General features: G+C 38.2%; 2 protein-coding genes across 8 annotated transcripts in view; one reads left to right on the top strand and one right to left on the bottom strand.

Moving 5' to 3' along the window:
- PSIP1 (PC4 and SRSF1 interacting protein 1) overlaps positions 1 to 5,279 on the top strand; it is a 37,434-nt gene extending 32,155 nt beyond the window's left edge. For 2 of the 4 annotated variants that reach the window (XM_086771119.1, XM_086771120.1), the window contains exons 16-18: positions 1,563 to 1,604; positions 1,688 to 1,799; positions 4,570 to 5,279. In XM_086771119.1, the coding sequence (XP_086627245.1) occupies positions 1,563 to 1,604; positions 1,688 to 1,799; positions 4,570 to 4,633 (218 nt within the window). In that variant the 3' untranslated portion in view covers positions 4,634 to 5,279. The remainder of the gene's footprint in view (positions 1 to 1,562; positions 1,605 to 1,687; positions 1,800 to 4,569) is intronic. The other 2 variants (XM_086771121.1, XM_086771123.1) reach the window with 2 other exon arrangements.
- The window catches only part of SNAPC3 (small nuclear RNA activating complex polypeptide 3), a 34,395-nt gene continuing 22,732 nt past the window's right edge, over positions 1,815 to 13,477 (bottom strand). For 2 of the 4 annotated variants that reach the window (XM_086771124.1, XM_086771127.1), the window contains 2 exons: positions 13,086 to 13,193; positions 1,815 to 2,704 (listed from right to left, as the gene is read on the bottom strand). In XM_086771124.1, coding sequence (XP_086627250.1) covers positions 2,341 to 2,704; positions 13,086 to 13,193 — 472 coding nt within the window. In that variant the 3' untranslated portion in view covers positions 1,815 to 2,340. Of the gene's footprint in view, positions 2,705 to 3,404; positions 3,572 to 10,350; positions 11,315 to 13,085; positions 13,194 to 13,477 lie in introns of those variants that run through there. The other 2 variants (XM_086771126.1, XM_086771125.1) reach the window with 2 other exon arrangements.

Here is a 13,477-nt window from a genome sequence, read left to right as displayed (position 1 = left end):
TTTAAATCCTTGGGGATGTAGGAGATTACTCATCTTTTAAAATTACTTGGATCCTTGATCTCCACAATGAGTGGAGAGAAATCATATTTCATTTGAACTTTAATCCCAGGACCAAAACTGTTTCATAAAACTGTTTGGAAGTTACACCATGTGGATCTGGAGTAAACGGGTTACTGTAACTGAGGTGATTGAGGATGCCAAGGATTCAGAGTAACTGTAGTTGAAATACCACTATATTTGTAACCGCTAAGAAAGCAAGGATGATGATAAAATCCAACCATTTTATGGTCAGAGAAGTATGTATGATGTAGAAGAGTTTCCATACAGGTCCTTCCCCAACCCAGTGATTAGCACAGCTAATACTTTATTAAAGTTTCTAAACTGAAAGACTTCCTTAACATAGAGTAGTAGTCTGACTAATGAAGCTACTCCAGATGAGAACACAAGGTGAACACAAGGCTTCAGCAGAACACACCGAAATACCATACTGTTGCCTAGTGAAACGGAGAATGGTAAGGGAGTTATACCAGCATGGGGGGGGGGGCGGGGATATTTTATGGATGTAGATTTTCTTTATTTGCTAGAAAGAGAAATGCTGGTTCCTTACATTTCTGCTTCTTACATTTGTACTTCTATTTGTACTTACACTTGTACTTTAACTGAACTGCTGACCTCCTAGTGTCTTTACGAGGCACAACAATTACAGCAGTTTGTTCTTCAGCTGAAGTACAGCTTCGTATCTTTCTACTTTGTAACAAGGGATTATAGCATTAATAGTTTCATTTAATTCTTTCCATGGCATTCAAGTTCAGAACTGATTCTGAGCAAGTCTAGACTAGAATGTCTTCTTAAAATTACCCTGTCTGCTTTTTAGCATCTCGTACCCTGTAAGTATTCTGATGAGCAATGTATTGTATTTTTTTTCTCTTGCTGTAGCACAGTAGTTTAATAGAGGTGTTGTTTGGTTTTTTTTTTTTTTTGGTAAACCTGCAATGCCAGTTAAAATGGACTGTCAATTCTGACTTAAAGTGACATTCCTGAGCAATTCGCTCCACATTGACTGGCTCCTGATATCAGAACAAGACATGTATTCATCACAAAAATTGTAAAGAGGTTTGATATTCCTTCTTTGACTTCACTAAATGCAGCTTCTGCATAGTGCTTTGTTTTCCTGCTTGACAACTCTATGCTGTAACGAAACATTTTTACTCTATTTATATATACTGTTTGTCATAATTTTCATTATATACATATTGATTGGAGTTAAGAGTAGAAGAGAACCCATAGAACTAATAAACCTCCAATAAAAGTATCAGAAATCCCCCAAAATTGTCTTAGTGGTAAACAGAATTTACTGCTGACGTATATTGTCTCACTGCTTAGAATATAAATAAGCACTAGTCCTTTTATCTGTAGCCTAGCAAGCACAAGAACAACTTGAAATCTCATAAAATACATACACTGTTCACTTCTCGTTATTAAAATAATGGGATGAAATTTGTTGCATGAGAACTTTTAGAAGTTTAAACCGTATCAGTTACTGCTTTTTTGTATTGTTTCAGCTGCTGAGTTACAAGGTGAGGGGAAAATTCAAGTTGATGAAGGTAAAGAAATTATCTGGGGCTTTTTATAGCACAGTTTTGCTGCCTGCTGTACTCTCTTCTTTCCCTGCTCTTTCATTTTAAAGGGTCCAAGGTTCTGAATGGAGGGTCTGAAGCTCAAGATGCCAACCAGCCACAACCAAATGGAGAGAACACTGAGGAAAAGAAAGATAACCATGAAGTTGGCAGTAAGAAAAAGTGAGTTAATAACTTTATGGAACTAAGGATCTGTTCTCTTCTAGGAAAACGATGTAAATAGAACAGCCATAGACTGAAGTTACTTAACCTTGTTGAGGTACTCTTTTCTTTAGAGTTTTCTCTCAATTTTAGAGAATAATAGTAGCAGTAGCATGCCAATCTTCTGTTAAGTTTTGAATGAACATTTTAAAAGTTACTTCACTCACTACTATGGTAGAGACTTTAAAATTATGGGATGTCCTGTTAGGAGAAAATCAGCAAGTAGTCAGACAGGGCAAAGTATAAGCTTTCTGCTGTGTTTTAGACTGGTCGATGCTATTAAGTTGGAAGCAAATGAAGCCTGAACCAAGTTGTACAGATACTAATGGGATTTATCAAGTTTTTTGTGAAGTCATGTATTCTAATCAATATTCAATCCAAGCCACTTTAGTTAATGTTCTATAGTGTAGCTATGTAATTGCCCAAATGCAGATAAACTGGAGGCTAGAACTTACACCTGTGAAACCTCAGAATTCTGAATGCTTTATAGAGGTTGATGCATTTACCTTTTTCCAAAAAAGAAACCGTAAGAATGCTTGAATTTGTCAGGAGGTAAGTATTTAAACCTTAGCCTCACTGAAAAATGCTGTTTTGTAAACAAGAAGCAATGAATCTCTTGTAGAATATGAAAAATACCTAATAGAATTTGCCAAACAATGAGGTAAAGTCCTAGAATTATCCTTGAGCTGAATTGTTTTGTTGAAGTACCACTTTGTTTTCTCTGAGCACTTCTGTACCTTGTGCTTAGGGATTCATTTTGTCCAGCAGTATGCCTTGAAGCAAGCTTTCCTTTCATCACTGTCTTCAGGCGGGCCAGGAGAAACTGCAGTTGCCCAGCATTCTTTTGGCTGTCTGCCAGGTTAAAACTGCAAATGAGTGGAATATTGACCATTATTTACAATAAAGTAAACTTAAACAGAACAAAACAAAACAAAAAAACCCCTTAAGATTAAAATCAATTTGGTATTTGCTGAGAGGTAGCCTTGGAACTACTGGCTTCTGATTACACAGCTTTTAGAAGTGACATTTAGGAGTTTTCAACCAGTGATGCCAAATATTCATTTTTTCGGAACAAGCAGCATGTTATGGGAACATAACAAAGGCACAAGTGTAGGTTTCAAACACGGGTTACACGCCTAGCACACTGCTTAAATAGGTGATTTGGCCAAATCACAATACAGTACTAACAATGTGCAACACTCAAAACTCAAATTACTTTAAATCAACAGCAAGGCAGTTCAGTAATAACAGAATACACTTGGTCAAGTGTTTAAAAATAAATGACTACTAGACTGGTTCTCCAAGGTACAGTTTTTTCATGGCCTGTTTCTGTCCTTGTTCCTGCAAAACCTGACAACACTTGGATTTTTCAGTGACAGAGAGACCGTGTCAGTCAGACTGCCCTTTATTTGTGATTAAAATAATTAAGAATATTTGGATGCATGCATGACACCTCAATGGACATTAGTCAAAAGAAGCTTAAGGCAGATACTTCAGGTAGTTATGCAACATGCCTGGAAAAGGCTGTTGAATATAGAGTGTCTCAAAAAAGGAACTTTGAGGCAAGACAGTTTGTATTTTTAATACTTCAGTAATTGTATCTGTAAAACTTGGAAATGTATCTTCCTTGAATGAGCTAGTGGGGATGTCATGTTCTGCTAATAAACTTCTAAGTGCGAGTGGTTGTTTGCTATGGCCTTTAACTCTGTACTCCAACACAGTCTTAGACTTACCTAAAGAAAGAAACAGACCCACTTAAAAAAAAAAAAAAAAAACAAAACCCAAAAGAAACCAAAACTTTTACAGCTGTTTGGGAGCAGTTTCTGTGGACATAGATGTATTGTTTGTTAACAGCTATAAACCAGATTTTGTAACACCTCCTGCAAATACCTTGCATGTTGAGAAATGCATCCACGTACCCTCCAAAGTAGCTTCTCCATCATATAAACATCCTTTCATTCAGTATTTTTTCTACATTTTTATTTGCAATATTCAATTTTTCAGACGCGAGAAACTTCTGAAAAATAAATGAGGAAGTCATCAATTATCAAAACACCCCTGCAGTTCCCACTACTGCCTCTAAGCAAGTAATCTGTAAACTTCTCAAGTCACAGGCTGTCTGTTCAGTTCTGAACTTCACTTCCTTTAATAACCGGAGGCAAGACAGTTATTGTCTTGCCTCCAGTTATTGTATGTCTGTACATCTCTAAAGATGTACTTAAAAAATTCTGAAAGATGGAAGTTATGTGACTTAATATTTCTGAAGTGACTGACACTTCAGAACATCTTTCTGTTCTCGTTTGGTAAAAATATATACTGCTTCCTGAGGTTACCTTAGTGTTTGGGACACATTGTGGATTATTCCTGGCTACTAAGAAAGTTACAACTGGTAAGGTATGTCAAGCCAGAGTGCTTTTCCACCTGAGCTGACACATACTTGGCAGCAGACGAGGGAGAACAGCCTGAATGGAACACAAGCCACTAGTGAATGACTGGCATGCACAGCTGGTCACATACCTGAATGTGATGTTAATCACTGCTAGCTTAGCTTAACATTTGCTATGCTCTGGGTGTAGGAGAGAAGACAGACAGCTGGCATTGCTACCTGCTTCAGTTCTGCTGCTGAACGTACAACAGCCTCGCTTACTCTAGACTGTACAAATTCATCTGGAGTAAGTGGTGGTCTCCACATTTTAATATGGTCATGAATGTTGCTTTATTTTGTTTCTAGGGCATGTGGTGAAGAGAGCGAGCTTGAACAGTCAGCAAAAGATTCTGCCTTTGAAAGCAAATGACACCGCTGGAGTCCTTTTATTTTTATTTTTTTTTAAATACAAATTAAAGTGGGTTGCTAAGTTTTTTGCATTTTAAATCTATAGACTGCTGAAAGTTCTAAATAATTTTGTAAGCATAGTATTATAAAGTTAAATTTTGTGGAATAAAAGCCCCTTTAATCTTGGTTTAACAGTATTTAAACACTTTTGCCAATAGCTTTGTCCAGTATTAACAGGTAATACATTTCAAAAGTGAAAATTTCAGTTAGAAAACAAATGCTTACATGTTACAGGACTTAGAGTTGTAGTATATTTTTATCTGACTACTGTATGTTTGTTTAGCTAATAGCAGGAAAAAGTATAAATACTTTTAATTGCCTAATTGCTTCGTTTGTATAAAACCTCTTCTCTTCCTATGATACTGACCTTGTTTGTGCCTAGTTTTCCAGCTCTCATGGGGATGTCTTTTCACTGTGTTTTGTAGGAGTTGGAAGCAGCATTTTTATAGCTGTCAAAATGTTAATGTCTGAGTATACTTAATCACTTTTTTAAGCAAGTTTAGTTCTGTTCTTGCAAAACTCATTGTGCCAATTTACTGCAATGTGACTTTATGGTATGCTTTTGGTATAGTAAGTATACTAGAAATAAATCTCGTGTTTTTCACTGAGCCTGTTGATGCACTGTCTTGAACAATTTATGACATTAAAAAATTTAAACTGATAAAGGGAGACTGGTTCTTAATACTAACTTGTATAGACTAGAACATTCCTAGGAACAAGTGTCTGGTCTTAGCACTATTTCAGTTTTATTGCCTTGGCATTAACTTGGGCAGTTCTAAATTTGAATTTTTAACAGAAACACTGCTAAAAATATCTTTAACATTCCTAAAGGCATGAAAGGGAATGAAACAGGTGGTACAAGCTCCTCTGAAAATTCTTTCTTGAAACACACTCTTCACCTAACATTAGAACTATAAGCAACTTGTAAGCGACTGGAAAATGGTATTTGATAGAGGCCAACCAGGTGAAAAATTAGAGTTTAATAGTCCTAAGAATCTTATTAGGGGGAGATTGGGAAGGTGGCAGTGTTGCAGGTATACGTACTACCTCCTATTGTGTCCCCTTCAAGGCAGCAACAAAAAACCCCATGATTACAGCCTGGGGGAGACGAGTAGTTTTGAAGCTTTAGCTCATACCACTCAACAAGGTAGAGTTTTTCAGTATTGCATCATGACCAAAGCAGCATGGTGTCAAGTACTGAAGTCAAATTATTCCTTGTTTACATGCCTTGTAAACGGCTGCCATGGCTTCTTCAGTCAGCTCACTTGAGGTTTTTTTATTGTTCTTTTGTTCTTACCCAGGGTAGTATGGAGAAGAGGGATTTTTGCTCATATGTAAAACAAGGCATATACCTTTCTCCCCATTTCAAGTTCAACAACTTGGTACAGTCTTTACTTTTGTTTGCAGTTCTGCTCTTACAGTAGTGCTAAGCAACTACTTCACTCAACACATCATGACCAGCTGAGGGTCTAGTAACTTCAGCACTGCTTTCAAACTTCTGTTTTCCAGAATCTGAAAGTGACAGATTTATCTTGACTCAATATTTTTTTTTCCCCATGGAAATCGTGCACTATTATGAAGTAACTCCTCCTGATTCTCTGTCTCCTGATTCTGAAAAGATTAAAACTATTTTCCCTAGTGCTGCCTTTTTACTTTTTTTTTCCCCTCTTCCTAACACACTAGAATAGAAAACTGCATAATAGTTTTAGCCCTATTCTCTCTTTCTCTTCATTTGCATGGTTTTAAGTAACAACAAAAAAATCCTCGCCAGTGACCAGAGGCACAGAAAAAAGCATGAAAGTCCTGAAATCAGAACTCTTGTATCTGATACTCAGTGCACAAACAGTATGAAGTTTATGGTGTTCAAAATTGTTATTTAGTCATCTCTGCTAGTTTGCACCAGTTACTATTTTTTTTAATGTAACTGCCAGAATCCATCACAGTGAATGGTTTTATCCCCTTGTGAAATATGCCTTGATAGACCATGAGTGCAACATGCAGTCACTACACCAAAGCTGCTGCTAATGTGTGTTCAGAGTGAGTAGTCTGACCAACTTTTAACTGTCCCTTTACACAGTGGTACACCTAGATTATGTTAACTGCTTCTATAGGTTGTCCTTAACAAGAACCAATTAAGTTTATTTTTAGTCTCAATAATCTGTAAACTAGCTGTAAGGTTAAGATGAAGCAGGATTATAGATTTGGTAATGTAGAAAAGCCAACAGAAGAACATTTATTTCAACATTCAGTAACACTGTTCACCAGCAGCTGAAATTACAGAGCCTGTTCTGCTGCATTTGTACAGCAGACCTCCTCCTAGAATACGCTACATCCTTTCTAAAGACTTCTTCACTACATTAAGTACTTTTAAGTTTTACAGATGCAAGGTTATTTATCATTCCTTATTACTCTGGTATCATTTATGTCAACAGATAGAAGCACATGCACGTGTATGCATCTGCACCAATCTTGAAAAAAAACATGATTTGTGCATATTTACAAAATGGTACTGTTTCCACTCTACCTTCCTGCCCGAAGTTGCAAGCAGCCTAAAACTCTGTATTCCCTCTTCACAGCTCTATTAATCAAAAGGGGAAGAGATCTGAAAAGAGCCTGGGGGAAGGCCTCCGTGTTGCTGTTGAAAGAAGCATACTCTTAAATGACTTTTTGCACAAAACACAGTGTCACTCTGTTAGAGTAGCACTTTGTAGTAACATGCTGGCAGCCTTAGGAAATTAAAGTATCAAGCTACAGGCATTTAGAAAGGTTACTGGTTAAATATTGAAGCCTGTATTTACAAAGTAGAATCCACTTACGTGATTACTGGAAGTTAAATCTCAGCACAGAAAGCAGTTTTAGTTTGCAGCCATATAGTTAAGAGTTTGAATACAGCAATCTCCTCCCACACAAAGGCAGAAACATGCAAGTAGTTACAAAGCTAGATACTAAAATTGCTTGCAAAGCTTCTCATGTGCGTAATGAGTATGTATTTGTGCAATGAAATGGAAGTTGTTCATATACCAAAACTGAATCACTTTCAGACCTTGAAGACAGTAGCTCAAGTTAAACCTGGAAGATCATTAGCCATAGCAGCTCCCAATATGAAATTGTTCTCGTCAGATGGTCTATGTTTGGCCTTCACAGATCACGAGTTTTGGAAATCATCTCTCGCATTTCACAACAGACTGCTGTTAAGGGGAGAGACTAACGTGGCCATACAGGTAGATCATCAGATGGCAGCATTCTCATTCAGCTTCCAGACAGAGGCAGTTACTGCTCACTGGAATCTGCATGTTTCTGCATACAGCTAGTCAAGAGATATATTTCATTGCCTTAGGAAACTAAAACAAGTTCCGCTTTCACCCTCAAAAGTGTTTCTGTAAAGATGTCAACTCACAATAAACTGGAATTTTCACACAGGCACTTCCCAATTTTGACCACTCCTTTGTATCAAAACCCCTTTAAAAAAAAAAAGAAAAAAAAGTACTGTGTAGTACAGAACTACAGCAAATTCACCTTGTTTTCAAACAAGTGTTGATGAGCTACCACAAATCTTTCACAACTGTTTCAGAGAAAATGGGTCTACCGTGCCACTAGTTCAAAAGGTTAACTGAGATGGATGCAGAGACACAAGATCCTGATTGCATGCTGCAAGTCACTAAAATTAAGCTCTACCCATTCAGCTGCTTGGGCTTTTACTCCCTGAGTTTACTGCCCCATTACAAACCACAAGTAACCTAAATTCAGGAATCTCACTGACTGTAGAAACAGTCATCTTGGACTTTCAAGATCCCTGAGTATCCATGAGCTGTGTATCTTGAAAGATACAAATATAACTTCTGAGAGCTGAGAACTACTAAGCAGTCAAATTTCTTCAATCTCCCAAGGAGTAAGGCTGATTCTTTTTGCAGAAAGGAAACAACCCACAGTTAATACACAAAATTTAAAGCAGAATTAGCTTTGACAGTAGCATTCCTACTTACAGAGCCAAGTTTACTACAGCTTAAAATATTGTGCAGCCCTTCAGTTGAGTTGCTCATCATTCAAGTGCACAAGGGGCTGCTGTGATGTTACAAGAACCCAGCTAACCATCTCTATGCATCCCATTTTGCGTTGGAACTTTACACCAACAGTAAAATCAGAAGAGCTTCTCCTCATCCTCAACAGAAGAAACAGTGTTCTGTTTCACTGTCTTGCCAGTGAGGCAAAAACTTCAATCATGGAGAGAATCTCCAAGACCTTTTCTAAGTTTGAAATAAATATAAAGGCTCATAATGCCAAATCACAAAGCATTTTAAAAAGATGAAAGCCAAAACCTAACCACAGACCAGGTTAATGCTTTTTAGAGCCAACAGATTCAATTACAGTTTTTAATATTCTAGCCTTTTTCCTCTCCTGCTAAGTATAGACACAAGTCTTCACATGTCAGCAGGCAGGGCCCTTACATTTTCATTTAAATAGAACTCAAATAATCTCCAAATTGCATACTCTTATATGGAGTTTATTGTAATAAGGGATTTGTAAGAAAAAATTGTGGATTGTCTTGCTTTAAGGAAAAAAAAAAAAAGGCATAAATACCAAACATGCAGACACAGGATTATTAAAAAAAAATTTTCTCATTTTTCATCATGAAGTAATAAACCTACTCGAAATTTTTGGTGACTGAAACACTGACAGCTTTTAACAAGTAGCCAAAACACAAATATCCAGCTGGTGACATAGAAATTTAATTACAAATGGGGAGATGGGTGCAATGCTGGATTTCACTCACTTCAGAAAGACACATTAAATCAAGACCAGACCCAGCTGTCTTGCAACAGCTCCTGGGAAGTACAGCATCTTTAAAAACTTTGATTTAGTTCTATTTGTCATTTAAGTTGAATCATTCAATATGAAATAGGACCAGAACACACAAACAGCAGCTTCTAATATAAGTTCTTCTCCATTTTGTAGTTAAGCACAGGATGCACTCAACTCCCACACCCAGATTGTGGCCAGTTTCTCCTTGCCTTATTGGAAGTATGGGACTGGCCCTAGCAAAATTTCTTAACCTGCAGGGACAGCAATTTTGAAATATACTTGACCATAACTTTTTACTGGAAAGGAGGTATACGGGTTGGGTGAAAGACAGCATACCAAGGCAGAATTAGTTTAATGAAACAATAAATTAACATTTTGGCTGCTCCCTTCTCCCTACCTCTAAAGAAAAAAACCAAAAAAAACCCACACGAAAAACCTACTGATTGCTGCCTTATAATTCAACATAAGAAGCCATCAAACAAGTAAGTAATATCTTTAGAAATTATCCCAGCTGATCTCAGTTCCGATACTGAAGAGGATTGGGAAACCTGTACGTTACCAGCTGAAAGAGGAGGAGATTGGGGAAATATGAAGAGTACCAACTTGTGAGGCAAATACTGAAGTTGCAACCGAAGCTGCATTGCACAGCATCTTCAAAGCAGCTGCTACAACACCACAAAGCAGTTCAGCCGTAGCAGTTTAACTGGTGACTGTTGTGGTGGGCAGGACACTTCTTTTTCTGCAGATTCCTGAAGGAAAAGAGAACTACCACCACGCGCTGTTACACGTGCTTGATTCACTACTTTGCTGTCAAAATACACAGGCCAACAGCTAGCTGACTTACAAGACTTCTTGTCTTCACAAGCAGAGTTTCAACTTAACATCAGACCAGCAAGTACAATTGGCCACATTTTAATAAAAACCATCAATATTTACAATAACAGATTAACATTAAGAAAGGAAGCATACAATGAACACTAGTTTAGGAACAGTTAAAACTGCATGAACTGTAAACAGGTAACAAAGTAATTTGAAAGGGAGACTACAATTCAGTAATCTGTGAAACGGAGTACACTCTTCATGGAATTAGTCCTCAGAGTCAGAATGCAAGGACAGCAGTTGCTCACAGATGCAAACAGCCTCCTGTTTGCAGGGAAGGCCTTAGAAGTTAACAAGCACTCTGAGTTTCTCTCTCAGAAAGCGTCCTCCTCCCCAGGAGGAGTGCTATCTGCCCTTGTTCAGAGATGACAACTGCTACAGTTTTCAAGGTAAAATGCCCAAAGACCATGTTCTTATTCTCTGAGGTTAACAGAGCTTTGGATGCACAGAACTTCTTAAAATCACAACTTCTTTAGCAAGGTATTCTCTCTTTAAACACCCATATTTTTAGAGTCCATAGTCTCCAAACTACTGTATTGTTGTCAAAGCATATTAAAAATGTAACAGTTTAAAATAAAGTAGATTTCTGAGCATATTTTTCCATGTTAACTTATCTTTCAACATCACACTTACTCAGAAAAGCAGACCAGAAAGACTTCAAGTGCAAAGGGCTCCTTCTACCTCAGGGCAGAGGATTAAAAGCGTAACACAAAACTCAGCAGTATGCTGAAAACTCAAGCTGTTTGGTGGTTTTAACAGCCAGAGAAACAAATTCATCAATGTAGTTAATGGAATTCATTCTGGCTCACGTCAGTTTCAGTTGAAAATCCCAGGATCAACATACGGATATGCAAGAAACTCCCCCAGTTTATTGCCTTCTGCATCATAATGGAGCATCCGAAAACAAACATCGCAGAAGAAACAAGGGTCCTCTGGTGCCAGACTGTCTTTATTGGTTACCCACCTGTAGGTTACAAAATACAAGTGTTTCCCATGTGAGTCCAACTAACATCTTGTGACTAAGATCTCAACATTTTACTCAGAGTTGGGGATGGCAGCAACAAACATCAGCAACTATGTTATACCAACCAGATACTACCTGTATTGCCTATCTCCCACCCCAGGCAAACAGCTCTTTTCCCAGCTCCACGCCTGTTTAGTCTCAGTCCCAGCTACTATCTTACCCTGCTACAGCAGCATTTCCTGAAGAACTCCTCCAAACCTGTGTAGCTGGTACAGTGCACACCCAAAGGAAATAAATAAACAAATAATAGCAATCTTCTGTCCGTCCTATGGCCATTTAAGTCATAAAAGACAAACGTTTTCCCTTAAGCTAAGAAACTGGGATACAGAGCAGAGACATGACTGACCCAGAGTACTCTGAGTAATAACCAAATCCATTTAGAAGTATAAAAGGAGAGCCTGGATGATGCAGACAAGACAAGGAGAGGATTGCTGCGCACGCTAGCAAGCAGTGAAGTTAACATGAACACAGCTGCTGGCACAAGGAGGACCTGCCATGTCACTGAGCAATTAATTTATGGTTGCACTCAGAGGCCATGACAGCTCAAGGCTTCTAGTGATTAAAGATGCTATCTGCACAGATTAGAACACGCAGGACAGCCAGCCAAAGCAGCTCTGCTATCCATGGTTTAGCATCTCCCCGCTTAAGCTTAGTGATTAATCCTGGTTTTAATTTAATGCATTTACATCACCTCTCTTAATGCCCTCACCATCCCATCTTTCCCCCATATTGACCCTTTGGCTCCACCTCCCCTTATGGCCAAACACCTCACAGATTATAGCCACTTGCGAAGGCATCCTAGGGGATCTGCTAGGAACACTAGGATGGGCTCCCATCACGAGGGGAATTGGCTCTCTGCCTGATTCCAGGGAAGTCTAAGGCCAAACAAGAAAGCTAACAAGGGCACAGATGCTGTGTGAAACCCAGGCTGAGAGTATAAGCTGCCCTGGGGGCAAAAAAGGGCAGCAGGTGTTTTTGTAAATAAATGGTTCAGACCTGTAAAATCAGGAAGCCTAGTCTAGTCTGTAGAACTCCTTTAGAGAAATTTCTACTGTGTCTGTTGAAAGGCTTTCTCATGTCTAAGTAAACAGCACTGAACTGTATAAAGATCACTAAATTCAGATTCTGTTCCCTTAACTGCAGAAAATCTGTGCATCACAAAAAATTCCTTCAAGTACAGCTGCACAGCACAGAGTTTTCAGGTAGAGGTTAGGGGTTTACTCGCAGGGAAAGCTACCTGTTGCTACATATAGTACATGTTACTGTACTAAAGTCAGACAGACCCATACTTCCCTCTACTTAGATGCTACATTTAATGAAAACTCTGTACAATATCTGGCGAATGAATTTAAATCACCTCTTGTCATAGGGGAAAAATGCAGCATTTTCCCCCCAAAGTAAGATTTTCAAAAGTAATTGATCAAGAGCCAAGCTCTATGTCTGCAAAAGCACTTGAGACAAATAATTAACCTCTTCATCATTTCAGTTATTTTGATCATCCTGAATCATCATCTCCAAACGAACGCTTCCTGCAGAAGGCCTTCTCCTGGGTAGGGAGAGGTAACTGCCAGAAGAGTAAAATCTCAGCATACTTGCATGAAGATTATTCACACACCCTATCAAATACGTATAGAGCTTCTAGGTGCAGAGTAGCTGCACTAGAAAGACTTATGTAAGAAGATAACTGAAGAAGATTGAGAATGTAGCGTACCTGGCTGTATACATTTTGCACACAAAGCATTTTCTGGTACATAACCAGTGTTTCTTGATCAGCAAGGGATAGAAGCTCCTGTCCAAGCAGTCATCATGATGAATGAGCCTTGAGGGAAATAAATAAATACATAAAATACATTAAAGACTCAGACACTCAGACACATTGGAATTTATCTGAACATAAGCATGGGCACTGAAGATAAGGCATGATTTAAATTCCTGTGTAAACTATGACTAGACTTCTGCTTAGCACTTCTTAGATGAAGACCTGAAGAAAGACTGCTAGTTGCACCACCTGTGGATCTTAAGGTTAGAAGTAAATTCAGTTTGTGTAGTAACTCAGAAGTCTTCAGATCATCTACTTCAGAGAGTCTTTTCAGAGCTTTTATC

Source organism: Chlamydotis macqueenii, chromosome Z, assembly GCF_036417535.1.
Source record: "Chlamydotis macqueenii isolate bChlMac1 chromosome Z, bChlMac1.mat, whole genome shotgun sequence".
NCBI classification, from domain to species: domain Eukaryota; kingdom Metazoa; phylum Chordata; class Aves; order Otidiformes; family Otididae; genus Chlamydotis; species Chlamydotis macqueenii.
The sequence above is the reverse complement of the archived record's forward strand: the minus strand, read 5'-3'. Positions and strand labels throughout refer to the sequence as shown.